The sequence below is a fragment of the Myotis brandtii genome, unplaced genomic scaffold (assembly GCF_000412655.1).
Source record: "Myotis brandtii unplaced genomic scaffold, ASM41265v1 scaffold26, whole genome shotgun sequence".
Lineage (NCBI taxonomy): Eukaryota > Metazoa > Chordata > Mammalia > Chiroptera > Vespertilionidae > Myotis > Myotis brandtii.
The window spans coordinates 2,086,917-2,105,636 of record NW_005359880.1 but is presented as its reverse complement, the minus strand read 5'-3'; the positions used below and the strand labels follow the sequence as shown (position 1 = coordinate 2,105,636).

The 18,720-nt window shown below is 39.5% G+C and overlaps 1 protein-coding gene across 1 annotated transcript in view; it reads right to left on the bottom strand.

The window, feature by feature from the left end:
* Positions 1–18,720, bottom strand: part of SGIP1 (SH3-domain GRB2-like (endophilin) interacting protein 1) — a gene marked incomplete at its 3' end in the record, with an annotated part of 214,489 nt that overhangs the window by 31,467 nt on the left and 164,302 nt on the right. Inside the window, exons 17-20 of the mRNA XM_014541067.1 lie at positions 14,127–14,254; positions 12,807–12,933; positions 8,018–8,083; positions 7,017–7,076 (exon numbers count right to left, since the gene is read on the bottom strand). Coding sequence (XP_014396553.1) covers positions 7,017–7,076; positions 8,018–8,083; positions 12,807–12,933; positions 14,127–14,254 — 381 coding nt within the window. The remainder of the gene's footprint in view (positions 1–7,016; positions 7,077–8,017; positions 8,084–12,806; positions 12,934–14,126; positions 14,255–18,720) is intronic.

Here is an 18,720-nt window from a genome sequence, read left to right as displayed (position 1 = left end):
TTCTTGAATGATTCCTAGTCTTACAGTTAAAAAGGGGATGCTGCAATTTTGAACACTATTGCAAGTATTCCCCTCAGGGCTGAGATTTATGAATGGAGAGGCATAACAATGCTGCCTGTAACCGTCTGAGTGCTGAAAACTTGCTATTTGAGCCACCAGTTTCATGAGGAATGGGCTGTGAACAGAGTCGAAAAAAGGCAAAAATCTAACATTAAATACTCATTTTCCTCTTCCTGGACTCACCCTTTCCAGTGATAATTGCAACTCTTGTAAGTCACCAAAACACCCTTGAAAACATAAACATCAGTCTTGCTCCTTTTGGCACTTCTCCAGAATAACCCTTGGTGGTTTTTCAGAGGCATATTTCAAGCCTGTAAATCAGATCTTGGGGGAACCCATGCTGTAGTTAAGCTGCTTATGAAATTGAGAAACCCTATGGCAGTGGTTCTCAACCTTCTGGCCCTTTAAATACAGTTCCTCATGTTGTGACCCAACCATAAAATTTTCGTTGCTACTTCATAACTGTAATGTTGCTACTGTTATGAATCGTAATGTAAATATCTGATATGCAGGATGGTCTTAGGCGACCCCTGTGAAAGGGTCGTTTGACCGCCAAAGGGGTCACGACCCACAGGTTGAGAACCGCTGCCCTATGATAAACAGCACCCCCTATCTGTGTGACTGATAGGAAATCAAGCCCCAAAGCCAGGTATATACTATGTCCAGGGGACAGGACAGCAGAGCCAGCAGAGGAGGAAGAAGTCTGTGCAAACCTGTCTGCTGAAAGCCCATGTTCCAGCAGAAATTATTACCACACACATGTTGCAAAATAGTCAAAGACATAAAAGGATTAAAATCTTAAGGGCAATGACTTATCTTTTTTTTTTTTTGCAATGACTTATCTTAATACTTTATCTTAAATGTCATGTTTTAATGACCCCAGATCAAACTTTGATCTAATAAATGAAGCGATGATTATAGAATTCTTAGCAGATACTAAGTATTTATTAATGATAATTATCATTTTAGGAAATGATTACATTTGTATAGTATAGTTTATAAAGGCTTTTACAAGTAACTGACTAAAATATCTTAGGGGTGTATATATATATACTAGTGGCCCGGTGCATGAAATTCGTGCAGGGGACTGGGGGAGTGTCCCTCAGCCCGGCCTGCACCCTCTCCAATCTGGGACCCCTCGGACATCCCTCTTGCAATCCTGGACTGCTGGCTCCTAACTGCTCACCTGCCTGCCTGCCTGCCTGATTGCCCCTAACAACTCTGCCTGCTGGCCTGATCAACCCCAACTGCCCTCCCCCTTCCGGCCTGATCACCCCTAACTGCCCCCCACCACGCCAGCCTGCTTGCCCCCAACTGCCCTGGCCTGATCACCCAAAACTGCCCCCCCACCAGCCTGATTGCCCCTAACCGCCTCTGCCTTGGCCCCGCCACCATGGCTTTGTCTGGAAGGACGTCCAGAAGGTCTCCCGGACTAGTTAGCATATTGCCCTTTTATTAGTATAGATGGCATTGATTTAATAATTCATTCTACACACATTAAAAGGGCTTAGAAATGGAAAATTCTCCTGAGCCTTGACATCACCTGTTTGAATCATTGCTTCATTCATTATATCAGTTCTCATCTCTGAAGGGGGAAGTCAGAGCCAAGAGTATAGTGGGGTGGACAGCCTCAATCCCTGACAGCTCTTCTTAGAAGACACAATAAAAAGCTATTGTGTGACGATGGTTAACAACCACACAAAGGTAAAACAGTTCCCCCTGGTGATTCTTGGCTCATCGTTCTTTTCTCAGGAAGTTTGTCAAATCTGCTGAAATGCCATAATTTATAAATCCTTTAATAAAACAGTTGGTAACATTTTCTTCTACATCTCCCATCAGCATTAACACAGCATCACCACCACCGCCACCCCTTCCCCGCCCCCGGGAGTGTATCACGTGGCAAATCTTTAGTCTCAACAAGTCAACTTTAATGACAGGCTCTGGTGGAGGCAGGAGGGGGGCTGTACAGCAGGGAGGAGGCATTCTGCTCCCAAATGATTCTCCTGAGCCATAAGCAGCAAAGACAAGACTGCTCAGTGTCTCTGAGGGAGGCAGGGAGGCCGTGTAGCAACTCACAGATCAAGTTGCCAGATGTTTTATGTGGAAGAAGACTAGAATGCTAAAACCCAACCTTTTCCAAAGCTGGCAAGACCTAAATGAAACACAGCCATGCTACAAACAGGGGATGTGTGAAGTTGGACCATAGTGGTCCTAGCTGGTTGTTATTGGGCACTTTGCATGCACTGACCTCAGTACTTAACTATTTCCCCTTGACTACAACCCTGTGAAATAGGTGTCGCCAATATTCCAATTTCCAGAGAAGGAAATTGACTATGATGGCTGCACAGCAAAATGTTAAGGTTTTCCACTAATATTTCATTAATTTCCACAAAGTGATAAGGTTTTTACTAATTCTGCAATTGATACATATCTGATAAGAAAAACAATTAATAAATTCATAAGATAAGACCTTGATAAATATTGCTATGAAGACAGATATTGTTATGACTGTATTCATTTAATCAGCAAGTGTTTGTTGAGTGCCTACTATGTACATGGTAATATGTAAGATATTTTAGTTACACTGGTGAACAAAACAGATATGTTCCTGTCTCCATGGAGCATGGAAGCCAGACATTAAACAAGCAGTTATAATAATGTTTAGATAATGTTATAATTCAGAAAACAGGGTGCTTTGGAGGCACCCAACAGGAAGACCTAACCTGTTCTAAAAATTAGGAATAGCTTCTAAAGAAAGAAATATGAGTGACATTTAAACCTATGCTTTGAAAATATTAAAATGTTGCTATGTTAGAGTACTAATATAAATGCCTATGTCATGTTAAATGTTAACCTAAGGTATATTGGGCATTATCCTAGATATTAGCAATAGAGAATCACCAATTGGTTTGCGCTAAGTACACAAACACATACACATACACATACACACATATACATACATATAGAGAAAATGATATGGAATATATATGTATAGGAGGGGGGAGGAAAAAGTGTGTGTGTGTGTGTGTGTGTAGGTGTGTGTGCACGTGCACGCATTGCCTCTGAAATTAGCTTTCTGCATCTGAATTATAGCCTCAGCACAATGTATCTGCAATCACAGTCCTGGAAAAGCTGGTATTTTTCTTCTAAGCTTGATGTCTGCAATTTTCCTATCTGGTACTTAGGGTAGGTAAGAAGTCTAAGAGCCCGAGGGGCCAGACCCACAGAACAGAAGAACTTTCCAGGGAGAGTGCTGCAGGGAAGGGATGGTCCCCGGAAAGAGCAGGGATTCAGTTAAGGAAACAGGTGGGCGATTTTGGCAGAGAGCCCTAGAATGCAGAGAAGGGTGCTGCCGAAGAGGTGACATTCCCGAAGGCGTGATGGGAGTAAAAGCAGTAGAGAGAAGCACAGAGCAGCCAGGGGATGAGTGTGGGGGAGGCTGTGTGTGCAGAGGATAGAGATGTTACTCAGACACAAGGACACTTAAGAATGTATGGTTGTAGGGTTGTTTGTTTTCATTACCAGATACAAGATGATTTTGTAGTGAAATAAGCTAATAGCACTCTTCTGGGAACATCTTGATGTTAAAATGCTCTAGGAAACTGCTCAAATATCTAACAGTCACATTTTCTACTTGTCATGGAAATATCTTTCCCTTTCTCCCATCTCACAAGAACACTTGACAGCTTCAATAGGATATACTCTTGGATGAATGAATTTAAAAAGTTATTACTTTTTGAAACCTTAACTTTTTTTTATTAACCCAATTTAATAGGTTAAATTTCAGTGAAATTGTTTATAAAAGTGAAACTTTAGGAAAAGCTTTGACACTCTTGTGAGCTAGAACCACTGTCTAATACTTTCCTATCTCTAGTTAAATTCAATTTGAAAGTGTGAAGCATCTCACGTTATCTCCAAAGAAACTCACAAGCCAATGTTCACTAGATAGTTGGTCAGTCAGTGGCTCAAACCCTTACTAAGTGACCAGGCTGCCTAAAGCATTAGAAGAACAAGGCAATGAATAAGACATGGTAAAGTTTTGAGCACTATAAACACACTATTTAGATGCCAAAAAATAATACTTCAGAAGAATTAGAAAAAGTGAATTTTTTTTGGCATGGGAATCTTTCTTCCTTTTCTACATTCCCTGAGTAGAAAATTAAAGATAACGATAATATTAATAATAAATGTGGGTAAAAGCAGAGTGCCCAAGAAGAATATGCAAGAAGTATATTCAATAAAATATGTTGAATGACAGGTTTTTGGAGTACAAAAATTTGGGCAGGGGCACTATGCTTAAGGCAATTTAACATGTCACCATTTCTATGTCATTTTATCATCACAGCAGAAAATTTTAAAAATTCTTTCAGGTTGCACTAGCTAAAAATATCTGAGACTAATGTACAAAAATGATAAAAATGAAACTTCTCCATTTTTTAAACATAGCTATCCTTGCCCGGCTGGCATGGCTCAGTGGTTAAGCGTCAACCTATGAACCAGGTCATGTTCGATTCCCGGTCAGGGCAGGCTCAATCTCCAGTGTGGGGGCGTGCAGGAGGCAGCTGATCAATGATTCTCTCTCATCATTGATGTTTCTATCTCTCTCTCCCTTGCTCCCTGAAATCAATATTAAAAAACTAAACATTGTCCTTTAAAAACAAACAAATGAAAAACCCACATAGCTATCCTTGCCCTGGCCAGTGTAGCTCGGTTGGAGCATCATCCCGTACACTGAAAGGTCATGTGTTCAATTCCTGTCAGGGCACATACCCAGGTTGCAGGTTCAATCCCAGTTGGGATGCATATGGGAGGTAACCGATAGATGTTTCTTTCTCTCCCTCTCATTTCCTCTCTTTCTAAAATCAATAAAAACATATTCTTGGGTGAGGGGTCATCTTTAATTTTTTTTTAAGTTTTCCCTTAAAGTTTATTTTAATGCACTTTCATATGCATAAGCATTTCTTGATAAGGAGGGATGCACATTCATGATATGGATGCTCCTCTAATCCCTTGGGAAGCTTTGTTTATATTTCCCAGATTTGAGCAAAGACACAGTACTAGTGGTTCCAAGTAATTTCTATTAAAACTTTCTTATGTGACTTCTCTTGGCCAAAATTGAGATGCTTATGGAATTTGGATCTTATAATTAGAATGACAATGTTACCAAATTTAGATATTCAAAAATCTATGAACAAATATATTTTCCTAAAATATAAAAAGATGTGGTTCACATTATGTTACTCCACACACTTATTAATACTTATATTTGATTGATAAAACATATTTTAAAAACAAACCAACAACCAAAAATTGTCTTTAGATTGGTATCTTTAAGGAGAGACTACCCCAAATAAAACACAAGCAAATGAGCCAATAGATACTCAAAAGCCAAAGTAAACTGCAACATCAAAAAGCCTGCCAAAGTGTTGTTTTGGACCTCAGACAATTATTGAGGATTGCCAGTGGTGTGCTGTTTAATTTCTTGGTTAAAGCAGGGTACTCTACAGCCTCAGCTGAGGCCAGGCTGAACCAGAGACAGGGCTTTTCCACAGGCAGGTACCTCAGGATCACCAACCTATTCAATCGCAGCTTCTCCTTTTGGGATGTGCTGATCAGTAAAAAGACACTTGGGCACTTTTTAATTCCGTCTGATTCAAAGAGGTAGTATATAAGGCCATAAGTTTATAGACTTTGCATCTTGGTTATTACAAAATTAATGACCTGAGACTATCAAGCTTCTGATGTGCTGTGGACTGCCTAGCCTCCTGTCCTCTACCTGAGCCAGGACAAGAAACCAGGTATTGGGAAAGTTTAAATCAGACCCTATTTTCTGCTGCTATCCAAACTGCTCCAAGCTAAGGACTTCCATCTCTAGCACCATCTTTAAGGAAAATTCACTGTGAAGAGAAAAAAAGCCACACCACACAAACTACTTAAGAATCTATAAGTCATTTCCTTGTTTAAAATTGCATTAAAACACACACTCAAGTTAGGAAAGTTTTTTTGTTGTCATAAAACACAAGTTCAACATTTAGATTTAATTCTAGAGTTGAATATTTTTTGGCTGACTTTTGATCCCTGGATACATTCAGCTATTTAAATGGTAGAAAATAGGGGATTAAGTGATAAATATTTACGTGTAAGATGATCTGTTAATTAAGTTAAATTACTTCCTTTTCCCTCCACCATTAGTTGAAATGGGCCATTTTATCAAGTGTCTGGCCTGTGAAAACGATTTAGAACTTAAACATAAAACAGAAGAATGCTAATCCTTAATACAGAACATAAATTATTCAGCACAGAGGTTACACATCTGACACATTCATGTATATTTTCCTTCATCTTCTAAAATGGCAAGTCCAATGATAGTTGTCCATTTTACTACGGTCATTCCAGTTGCAATTTTCAGAGACAACAGAACTGTTTACAGAAAATACCTCCCCCTTTTTCCTCTTCATTTTTCTGATCTTCTATGCAGCTTCCTTGTCATAGGACATACAGTATATACATATTTACATTTTACAATAGTGGATGTTGTATCTGAAATATTAATGATCTAAAACAGAATTAAATGCCAATTCCAACCAAAAATGTCCTTATATTTGTTGCATCGCATTTGCAAGTGTTAGGAAGGAGCCCTGGTTGACAGAGTTAAGTTCCTTGGACAAGAAAGGTGTTTTATTTTGTTTTGTTTTTTTAATTTCACACAGTTAATTAAGTAACCAATATTAACTGCAAATCCGCTTTAATTTTTTTAAATAAAATAAATTGAAGTTCCCCTACAAACCAAATTAATGTAATATTTCTTTAGTAGTTAATATTTTCTAAGTAGCCATAGCATTTTATATAGAGAGTGAGCCCAGGTCTTTTGAAGGGAACTGGGATTTGGAAATGCAGATGGGAAGAAAGGATGAGGGGAGTATAAATTAGAATCTGGTATGCTATGTACTACTTACCTTCAAAAGTCAAATAAAACTTTCCTCTGTCAAACCAAACGAGGGAAGGCTGTTCATTCTCTGTATGGCCAGGAGTTGAAGCGGGATGGGAAAGGTTAAGGAGAGGGAGAGAGAAGGACACAGTGTGAGTTACAGAGCAGGTCATTAATCTCACTATGGGGGAGGGCGGAGGCACTGCATGCCATTAGCGTGCAGGGAAAAGGGAAGGCTGGCAATCTATGGGTGTTTTTATTTTTTTTTCTTTTCTTTTTAGTTCAGGAATCAGAAAGCAAAGCAAAGCTATGGAGGCCTAAAGGGATGGGCATGTGTTGTCGATAGCTTGACATTCGGTGCTTGTATGCATGGAGCGGAAGTCTTCCTGGCCATGCAGGGGAGTCAGCATATTTTAACTGCACTAGTTTGGGCAAACTGTCTTTCAGCAATTGCTGTATCCATTTCATCTTCAATGTCATCCCCTTCTATGTTTTAAAAAAGATAAACTTGGAGTTATGGGTCACATAAACTTAGCTTAGGTTTTAAATGACAACAGCATTGCATATCAATTTAATGCTCCTGGAAGATGTCATATATCTTCCATCCCCTTCCCTGGAATCACCTTAGGCATCCAGACACAAAACACCCTTTACCTATGTACCAAAGAGAAAACAAGATTACTAACGGTGCGCTATAATTTTTTTAAATTAAAAAGCAGTCACTGGACATGTAATTCTGAGCAGTTAAATTATTCCTTCCTTTGTAAATTCACAAAGCAATAGCATCTCACCTTTTCCAGACCTGTTTGCTGAGAAACTGTCATGCAACCTGCTGCTTTTTAAAATATGTTCACTTAAATTCAATGGCATGAGTTCCACAATGAACAACAAACAGACAGGGTGCATCTGAGAGGCACTGGACACTCATGAGGTGAGTAGCATGTCCATGACGTTTATAGCATTCAGATGGCATAATGGCTTGGATTTTTAACGTCTAGATATCTAGACATCACTTGGCTAGCACCATACCTGCCGGGGTTTCACAGCGCCTTTCAAATGAGGGCAGTTTGTCATAAAAAACATCATCTTCTGACACTACGGACCAAAGAAATATAAAGGGATGGAAAACAAAAACACAAATACAAATCCCAAATGAAATCAAGGTCACACATTACTGACTGAAACACAGGAATGATTTTAATGGAAAAAGAAAACAAAACCTAGGACACTGAGATTATGATTAGGATACAAAAAAGCGATGTGCTTGTTTCATGATGATGCTATGAGAAGAAACTATAATGTAAAAAATGACAGGTTTTAGCATGTGAATTTGGCTGAACTCAGCTCCATAGAAGAAATCACACCCCCACCTTTTTAGGGAGTTGTTAAAGGTAGTATCATCAATAATTGACTTGTGCAAGTGTATTTCACTCAGACACAATTCTCAAGTGGCCAGACATATGTCCATCAACAGAACCTCGTCACAGCTCAACAGAATTACCCAGCATGCACTTCCCCCCATGGGGAAAGAGAAGCTTTTAACAAGACCATAAAAAAGCAACAGTATAAATCTGAGGTCAGTGAATGAAGCATCCCATTTCACCTTCATCAATATCCAAATTCAATTTGTCTTGTACCTGTCTTCGGTAGTTGTGGACTGTTCATTTTGAACAGCATTACTGTAATTCCATCTTTGGCTATAGTGTGCAATTACGGCCAAATGTCTGTAAATTTGTCTCAACAGTTGCTCTGGACTCCAAGTGTTCCAGATCTTTGCCTATGGTCCCCCATCTCACCAACTAACAAATGCAGGTCAATTAGAGTATTATGCTATCTGAGTATTATTCTATCTGATTAAAAAATAATACCCATAGATCTTAAGGATATTATTACAACTTCAATGGAAAATTGAGTAAGCTTTGTACAAAGACCAGTAAGGGAGAATCCTTCCGACAATGTAGAGAAGATAAGGAAATGAATGAGGGTAGTAACACTATTCCATAAACAAGGTTTCTTGGAAAATATCCTACTAGCTTGCTTCCTAGACTTAGGGAGTAAGGCACGGAAACTTTCTTTGTCAATTCCTAAGGTCCTAGACCTAGGATATCATCTGTTAATCAGTTTTTATTATATGTGGCTTTCTTGGAGGCTAGAACAAGTTAATGCAACTCCTGTAAAGTGTCTAGGAGAGGACAGGACAAATGAAACTGGCACTGAGGAGCACACTCCATAGTCACTAGAGAAAATAGGAAGCAAAACAGTGACATCGCAGTAACTGAATGTAAAAACAGTGCCTTTTCATACCCAGGAGAGGGAAATGACGGAGGATATTCCTTTCTTTTGAAGAACTGATTTCCTTTTTACAATCTTGTTAAAATGAGGAGCCTCCAATAGCCATTTGTTCTTTGAGCTGAAGTTACAAAGTAATATTTCATAAGGGTTGATTAGCATGCTGATGCTTTTTTTTATGGTGGTTGTAGACACTGAGGGTTTAGAATAAAACATCCTAAAAAAATCAGAGAACTCAAAAAAGGAGTCATTGGATAACCCTGTGCTTGGTTTAAATAAGGGCAACACTCAAATGAAATACTAAAGAAAACATTTCCTTAAGGACTAACCATGGAGATAGCCTCAACTTTATTTAGGATGGGGAAGCCAGTACTGGAAACAAGCTTTTCCAAAAAAATAGCAGAAGAAAAAAGAAAAAGGCTAAAATTAAAGGTGGGGATTTTTAATTGAGATCAAGAATATCCACCTCCAAATGCCTATTTTTCTTTTTGTGCAGGATAACTGGCATTAATACAGGTATTTTTAAAAGAAATCCAATTCAGAAGTGGCCTCCACTTTGGAGAGACAAAGGCTTGGAGGAAATATTGTAAGTTTTAGATGCTATAATTAACACCCCAGTACTGCATACGGAGTTCTACATCCACACCTAAGGAAGCATCAGCACGCTTCCTTTGTTGCCCATAAGTGATTACTTCTCTTTCATTCCAGATTCCTGGGATATTAAAGAGGCAGATACAAATGCATAATTAACAGTGAAGGAATATAATGAACAGTACATTTAACAGTGAAGAAAAATTATCTTTATTCTGGTTTTTTTGCACTGGGGTCTGAAATGAAGATTCTGCAAGCATCTAAAAACAGTGACTATCATCCACAGAAATAAAAATGGATATTTACAATTAGAGATAATTCCCTGTTTATTTCTACCGCAAATATCTGGGAGTTTATTTCTTATAATTGAATAACTTTATATATTTTCTATATTCCCACAATATTAGATTTCTCCCAAAATCATAGAGTGAAAGTCCTGTGAGATTTTTCTGAGTACAAAAAGAGCTTACTGTATTGTCAGGTGTGACATCAGATTTACTGCTTTATAATATCGGATAGGGGCATATTCTTTTTTTTAAAAATATATTTTATTGATTTTTTTACAGAGAGGAAGGGAGAGGGATTGAGAGTTAGAAACATCGATGAGAGAGAAACATCGACCAGCTGCCTCCTGCACACCTCCTACTGGGGATGTGCCCGCAACCAAGGTACATGCCCTTGACAGGAATCGAACCTGGGACCCTTCAGTCCGCAGGCCGACGCTCTATCCACTGAGCCAAACCGGTTTGGCAGGGGCATATTCTTATATGAACTGTCATGTAGGAAGATTAAACCTGCTCCTAAAATTTTATTCCTTAAATTACATTAAACTTTGATTATTGGTTCTCACCATACTTGCCCCAATTTTGGCTCAAGTGTGACAGGAAATGTCAAAAACTATTGTGGTGGTGGGAGAGACTTCGGGGACTTTGCTGCTATAATATCTCCCTGGGCCATTTGACTTCATTAGGTTGACATTCCAAGACAGTCAAGAATAGCCAGTCCTTTGGTTCTGAACAGCCAAAGCATATCCTCTCCAAAAAGAGATAATCACCAAGACATAAGAAGCTACTGGGTGGCCAGTCATTTGACCATGTATTTACTTCAGTGAGAAGTGGCTGTCAGATGACCCACAGCAGCAGGAAATAAAGAACAGGAGAGTGAGGAATATAGTGGGAAGATGAAAATGAAATGAAAAACAATAAAACCAAGCAGATTAACTCAGAGTGCTCCTCAGCAATGAAGCAATGTGACTATCCTCTCAGGTGGCTTTTTTATGACCCCCTCTGTGGTTCACCTTGAAAGAGTGCATACTAGATGTGTTCAGAACTAAAGTCACTGGCCAGAATTTGAGATTTCGGCAGCAGGGAGTATAAAAACACATTGTAGAAAGCATAGACACAGTTCAAATCTCCTGAGTGTGCAATTTTATCTGAATCTCAGTGAGTTGAAAGAACACATTAGACAGTCATCTGAGGTCACTTGAGGTTTGTTTTCTGAGTGACAGCTTATTTTCACTTTCCTCTTTGATCAACCAGGAACGTCACATGGAGTGGGAGGGACAAATAATATTGAGAAAAACAACAAAAAACTAGAGCAGGAGTGGGGAAAATGGCTGTAACAGTCAAGAGTACAATGAGAGTTCAAAAATAAGGTTGGGCTGTTACAGAAAAAACAAACAAACCAAAAGTTAGAAAGAAATGAATAGGCATATAAAAATAGGAAGCCCCAATGTGCCCCAATTAATGACTCAGATAAAGAATACAGTTGGCTGTATATACCCATAATGGTAAATATCTGCCTTGTTACTGCACCAAATGAAATTGGACAACTGGCTATATTTTCACCAAATTTGAAGGATTCTTTTGGGCTGGTCTATATAGAGCATGTGATACAGTTGAACTTCTCTTTGGGGCCCCTAAGAGGCACACCTTAACTTATTCCACTGGAAAAGTAGGGAGGTTTTCCAGAAGAGCTTCAGGCTTTGATCAAGCTACTACTCACACGGGCAACTCTGTAGTGGGCTCTTGGTAAGTAGCAGGGATTTATTTAGCTTTGGTTAATGATTCTCCCAAGCAATGCATAGTGGTCAGCTGGCTTATAATAATGGGAGGCTTGGAGGGGAGTTCTGACAATAAAGGAAGACAATGGGAAAACATGGAATGGGAAAGCCCCGGGTAAGAGACACCATGCGAACAGAAGATGCAGCAGGAGCCTACAGACGATGGTGAAGACCTGGAGAGGGAGACCAGCCTGGGGAAAAGGGAAGACACTCCAGGCAATGTGAGGCATTTAAACCTGGGAAAACCGTCCCGCTGAGCAGCCATTCTCAACTCTTCACTTTCATCACAACATAAGGAAAGAGACTCAAAGGCATTCACTAAAAATGCCAGCAATGATTTATTTCTCAGGGAACATTGACCACGTATCACTGAAAAGCACTAGAAAAACATGTCAAAAACTTTGCTCAAGTTCCACAATGCCAATGTGTATACCATCTGTCAACATAAGAACAACCAAAACTGATGTAGAAATGAAAGCTTCAAGAAAATAAAAGTTCTAAATTTTGTGATTTCTGAGGTTGTGCACAGTTGGAATTTAAATGAACATTCCCCCCTCAAAGGAGATAATTTAGATCATAAGAAATAATATCTAAATTACAGGACCTTATGTGACGATTTCTTCCTTTTTTTTATGAATAGTTCTGTATGGAATAGCATAAGATAATTCCTGCTTAACACAGGTGTTAATGTTCTTTTATTTATATGCCTAGTTGAAGCACTTTGCCTCCTTTGCTGGGAAGGTAAAGAGTCAGATGATAGTAGCAAAACACACAGCAAAACAATTCTGACCAGAAACATAGGCCTCAGGGTTTCCAGGTCATAAATATAGCCAGTCAAAACCACCAATGGATTAAAAGAGAGGAGATAACGTTTACCAACTGTGGGAGTGGTGGCTGCACTCAGGGAATTGGTGGACGATATTGAAGAAGTGCTTTCAGCCCGCGCTAGGGGTGCTATTGGAGGAGGGCTGGAGGAATGGATGGGAGGGCTAAAAGGTCTGGGCTGCAGAGAGAAGAAAAGAGATGGAAAATTAGATATATAGGTCGTAGTACTTCCCTTCCATATTTTTCATGACTCCCAGTCCCAGCTATAACAACCCAGGTTCTTAAAAGTACAAGAGACACCATTTTTACACTGAAATTGATTATATCGACACTGGAGCTTGTAGATGGAGCTAGAGGAACCATAAACCACAAAGTGCTACACTCAATAGGTAAGTGAGACTTAGAGAAGCTGAGACCTGTAATGTGGTCAGTGGTGTTTCAGGACTGTGAACTCACGTGCTCTCAGGGACTAAGCAGGTAATATAATCTGAGAGCTTAAACCCACGGAAAGACATCTGAATACAAAATGCTGTAGTGTGCTAGCTAAGCCAAATATTATGAACATCACCAGTTTATGGCTCCTGTGCATGGATTCCAAAGCAATTCACCTCCACCAGAAGTCTCTTTATTGTTCACACAGAATCTGTTCCATCCCTTAGCCTAAAACACGATGTAAGAAACTTCTAGAATAAACTCATTGGGCCACCACTGCTTTATATCTACATAGGGTGCCTACCACCAATTAACTTCTCTACAGTCTAGAGCAGCCGTGGGCAAACTACGGCCCGCGGGCCGGATTCGGCCCGTTTGAAATGAATAAAACTAAAAAAAAAAAAAAGACCGTACCCTTTTATGTAATGATGTTTACTTTGAATTTATATTAGTTCACACAAACACTCCATCCATGCTTTTGTTCCGGCCCTCCGGTCCAGTTTAAGAACCCATTGTGACCCTCGAGTCAAAAAGTTTGCCCACCCCAGGTCTAGAGACAGAAATCAGGACTTTCCCTCTCTTGGGGTCTTTGAAAAGCAAACATATATGGTGAAAAGAAACACCTCCCTTTCTAAAGATTTAGCACAATTGAGCATGACTGTCTTGATCTGCATCAAACCCACTGTAGCAAAACTGAGGGCCTAGCGTTCCTTTTCTTCCCATTGTAGACCCTGCCTTGAAGATGGTAGAGTTTAAGGAGGGTTGAGATGTACACCTATCCTGCAGCGACTGCCTTTCAGATGCCACCTGTCAGGGCCATTTGTACAAGTGACCTGAGGCTTGGACCTGAAGCAGAGATGGCCCGTGGGAAGGTTTTTCACTCCTGTTTGTCATGCTCACCATGAGTTTCTGAGCAAACCAGGGCAGAAGGGAACATACCACATCGCCGACTCCAGGTTTTCCTGGAGGTAGCTTTGGCCGAGATGGAGGCCGGGGAGGAGGTGGTGGCGGGGTGGTGCTGCTGCAAGGGACCAAGGGAGTGGCTGGCCGAGCAGGGGACGATGCACCTGAAAAACAAGCTGGTGTTAAAAGGGGATGGAAACAGGTGGCCAAAGTGCTGTCATCACTTAATCGCTCCTTCCCCATTCCCACAGTGCAATGCCAGTCCCAGACACCTTTTTTTCACTGCAGCCATTACTATATTCAACACTGTAGCAGGTGGTATTTTTTTTTTAATACAGAAAAAAAAAATCACTCAGTTGAACTGTGGTTGATGGCAGAAGCTGAAGCTCATTGCCTTTTGTTGTCATGTGACACCCAGTGAAAGGTAAATCTTTTACTTAGTGACAGAAAATACATATTTTAAGACTCTTTTGGATCGGTGGAGGGTAGCTTTCATTTTGACCACATACCCACCAAAAGTATGATAAATTCTTTTGCTTTTTGCGTATTTGGCATTTAGTTATGTCCTAGATGCAAATGAAAGTTAGAACTTGAAGGAAAATGAATGATTTTTCCACATTATTTAAACATGTATAAGAGAATTACCCTGTTTACTATGCTTCAAGATATGAGTGCTAACTTTAGAAATGTAAGCAAACACTTGTTGGTAAGCAAAGGAAAAAATGTAGGAAGGTACATTAGCTGTTGCATGAGAATTTTGTGTTTAGAAGCTTGACAGAAACACATTGAATTGAAAGGATTTTCTGTTTTGAAGGAGGCTGCTTAGGAATCTGGTCCACATAGAGTTTGTCCACCATGATTTTTGGGATGATTTTTAAAAGAGCCTCTTGGATTTACTTTTCTGGCTGTCAATGACAAACATGTGAAACACAGACGACACACAGAGGCGGGCATGCACACCAATCAGCACACCAGCAGGGTCTCGGACTCAGGGGTCTGCCTCTCATCACACATGTGTCTGGGATTCGTGGGTAAACTGCTTGGCTAAAACCCTTAAGAAAGTCAAACCAATATTCCAAATAGCTCTTGTTCAAAAACGTTGCAACTACTCCAGATGTCTTGTCACTTTGGTTAGAAGTACAGGTGTCAAATCATTACAAGAAAATTCTAAGAAATCCTGCCCCAGGAAAATACCCCTCCCCCTCCCCACCTCCCTCCAATAAGCCACAAAACTCTGCTCCCTGGAGAATCCCAGACCAGCATCTCCCTCTCCAGATTTTCAGATTCTCAAAGAAGCTGAGCAACAAACTCATCCTCTCAGTATCTGCTCTCATCTTAGGAGAGTCCCGGCGGGTTGACTTTGCTCCTCTTGTTTAAATGACCTGAAATCTTGAGCATGTTGTGTTTCTCTGTGCTGTTTATTCTAAGTAGAATTTCAGTAGTGGGAAATCCTACTAATAATTTTGATATCCCCATCCCTACACCCACCTCCTCTCTATCACTACCACCTTTTTACTATATTCTTACTTGTTATTTTATTGGGCCAGAGTCTATGTTAGCCATTATCTTATTTTTGTTTCCACAGTAAGCGTTAGGGGAAGGTCTTCTTACTGTTTCAATGGAAAGTAAAGCTCAGAGATATTCAGTAACTTGCTGAAGCTCACACAGCTCAAATGATCTATTTAACTCCAAAACTCAAGCTCAAATGCAATGTCTTGTAGCTTTAGGTGAACTGTGGAGTTCAACATCTTGCATAAATTATCCTGGTCCTATTTTTGCATGGGCAGCTTGCACATACATCTCTCAATATGAATATTAATAGTCTTTTTTGCTAATCTTCTCTTGAACAACAAAAAAAGGGTTATGTTTTGACAAGTCTCGCTACAAGGTTTTCTTTCAAGTTAATAGATTTATGCCCAGGATGGTTGCAGAAAACAGAAGTGACAGCAAAGAGATGGGAAATTAGCTTTTAAACAGCTGGCTTTGTCAGGAAGTCCCCTGGGGCTTTTGGGGAGTTCTATTTTGCTGGAAAACCATGTACAGGAATGGCTCAAAATGTCTATTCATGGGTTTACTTCCAAGAAATAATGTTCTGAATCAATCTCAGAAAAGGTCAGCTACTTGCCCTTTTCCTACATGTTCCAGAAGGGAAATTTTAAAGACTACTTTCAATAATGCTTGGGAAAATGTAAAGGGGTTATCATCAAGGCATATAGAATACTGAAAAAACTGGATGAAAAGACAGATTATCCGAGTTGGCCCTGCCTGCCTCTTATCAACCAGGGAATCTTGACCTCTCTGAATCTCAGCTTCCTGTTTTAAAAAATGAGACATGTTTCTCCCTTATAAGGTAGTTGCAACAATCAAAATGGAAAATGCTTATGAAAGTGTTTGCTAAGCTATAAAATGCTATGAAAATGGAAGGCAATAGATGATGATGATGGTAAAGATGTGTCTTTCGATAAAGACAGAACTAAAAGCAAGGAAAGAAGAGGCTATTAACTGTTTTTCTTTATGGACACTTTATTTAACTCACTTCTATTCCCTCATTGGATTGACTTAATTAGTCTGTTATGAAGTTGGAGGACACTGAGGGAGTGTTTAAGAACCCAACCCTATTCGACAGAACCCTGAGGATCAGGAGAGGATATTCAGGGCCTGAGGGGGTATTTCACAACTAAACTAAGGCTTCCCATGCCTTTGTGAGATTACACGATTGTTAGTATTATAAGAGCTAGAGGCTATCATTTATACATGTCTATCATTCTTGGATCTTCAATTATACTTTCATTTCCCCTTCAAAACAGTGTTTATTCCCAAGAACCATGCTGGAAAATAATAAGACAACATCTCCAGTTAAGGCTTAACTTTAAAAAAATTACATGTATATTATCTGAGTTTTGTGAGTTCAAAAATGTTGGCAATCATTGACATATTCTCAACCCATTTGCTGCTCTCAACCTGAAGTTCCATCATAGTTTCTCTGGTAACCCCTGAAAACAACACAATTATAGCTTCAACTTTCATCTCTCTGTGTGTGTCTAGGTGGGTGAGTGAGTGAGGGTGGCAGTGGGAGCACCGGGGGAGACGTGGTAAATGGAATCCAATAGACCTGGGGTCAGATCCTGGCTCTGCTACTTATTAGCTTTGTGACTATGGCCAAGTTCCATCTTTGAGCTTCTGTTTCCTTTCTGTAAAATGAGGCGAATGCACCACAATGCTGTGGGAAGAATCAAGTGAAATAAAGTATATGCATTTCAAAATATGTAAGAAACTAAACAGCCTTTCCCAATTGTGTTTCTTAGAACACAATTCCATCATGTATTTGAAGAAAGTATTAAATGTGTGTGGGAATGGTTACAAACTATGTTTCTTTTTCAGTGACCAGCACATTGTAAGTCCTAAAACAGCCCTGTCCCATGGAGCTTTCTGCAATGATGGAAAATGTTCTAGAATGAGTGCTGTCCGATTAGATAGACACTAGTCACATGTGCCCATTGAGCACTTGAATTGTGCCTACTTCATCTAAAGAACTATTTTTCATTTTAATTAATTATAATTAAGATTAAAATAGCCACATGTGGCTAGTGGCTTCCTTATGGAACACTGCTGCTCTAAAAAGACTTGTAATTAGGAAATATATTTGATTAATTCAAACCCAGGTACCCCAAACTCATTTGCTTATGGATGTGTATGTGTATGTATCTGTGTCTAACATCTTTTAATATTGCTTCAGTATCTCACGTTGGAGAATGTTGCACAGAAGAACATTCTATCTTTACTAACACCTCTCTTTCCCTGGCCTCCACATTTGCTGCAGGCCAATGAGACTCTTTCTCCTCCCCATCCCCTGGCACACAACCACACAGAAGAGAGAGCCTTTGCCAAGAATCAGAGTTTGCATTCCAGTAAAGCCATGTTCAAGCCAACCTAGGTATTTTTAACTTTTGCCACAAGGAAATTAAACATCTTGAAGTAAATCCTTAACTTCCAACTGTTTTTCAACAGCAGGTAACTCTTTTGATTTACAAAGCTGCCTTGTGAGGATTGCCTAAAATTGGTGGGTGACAGTTACCTTGCTTTGGATGAGATTTTTTTAAAGTAAGCATAATGGTATTCAATGAAACAAAGCAAGACCTAAGTGTTATAAAGAGCAGGGAGTTAAAAGCATCGCTACTTTTTAAAACATGAGGCCATATCCTGTTGTTGTAATCCTAAATTCACATTTCTGCCAGTCTGTGTATATTCCATCAATAAAACCTTAAGCAGCAAATAAACTGGGACTTAATTAAAGAGATAATGGTGCAAAGTTTCATTTATTCATGAGCTTCACTGGTTCAGTTCAAGCTTCCACTTAGAAATTCAATCCTTTAATACCAGCAAAGTATAGTTTTTTTTTCCAGCTCAATTATTAGGAATCAATAGATTTCACTGGCAGCATTTTCAAGTAATTAAAATAAGGGTATGGAAGCTAAACATTAAAAAAACAACAAAACTCCCATAGGTTCCAGAAAGAAAGACAAAACTCCTCTCTCCACTGATTATACCAGTGGTCAATTCAATTACACAGACATCTTCCAGAGCCTGTGGAAGGTGGTGGAGGAAACAGATGAAAAACAAAGCTTCCCTG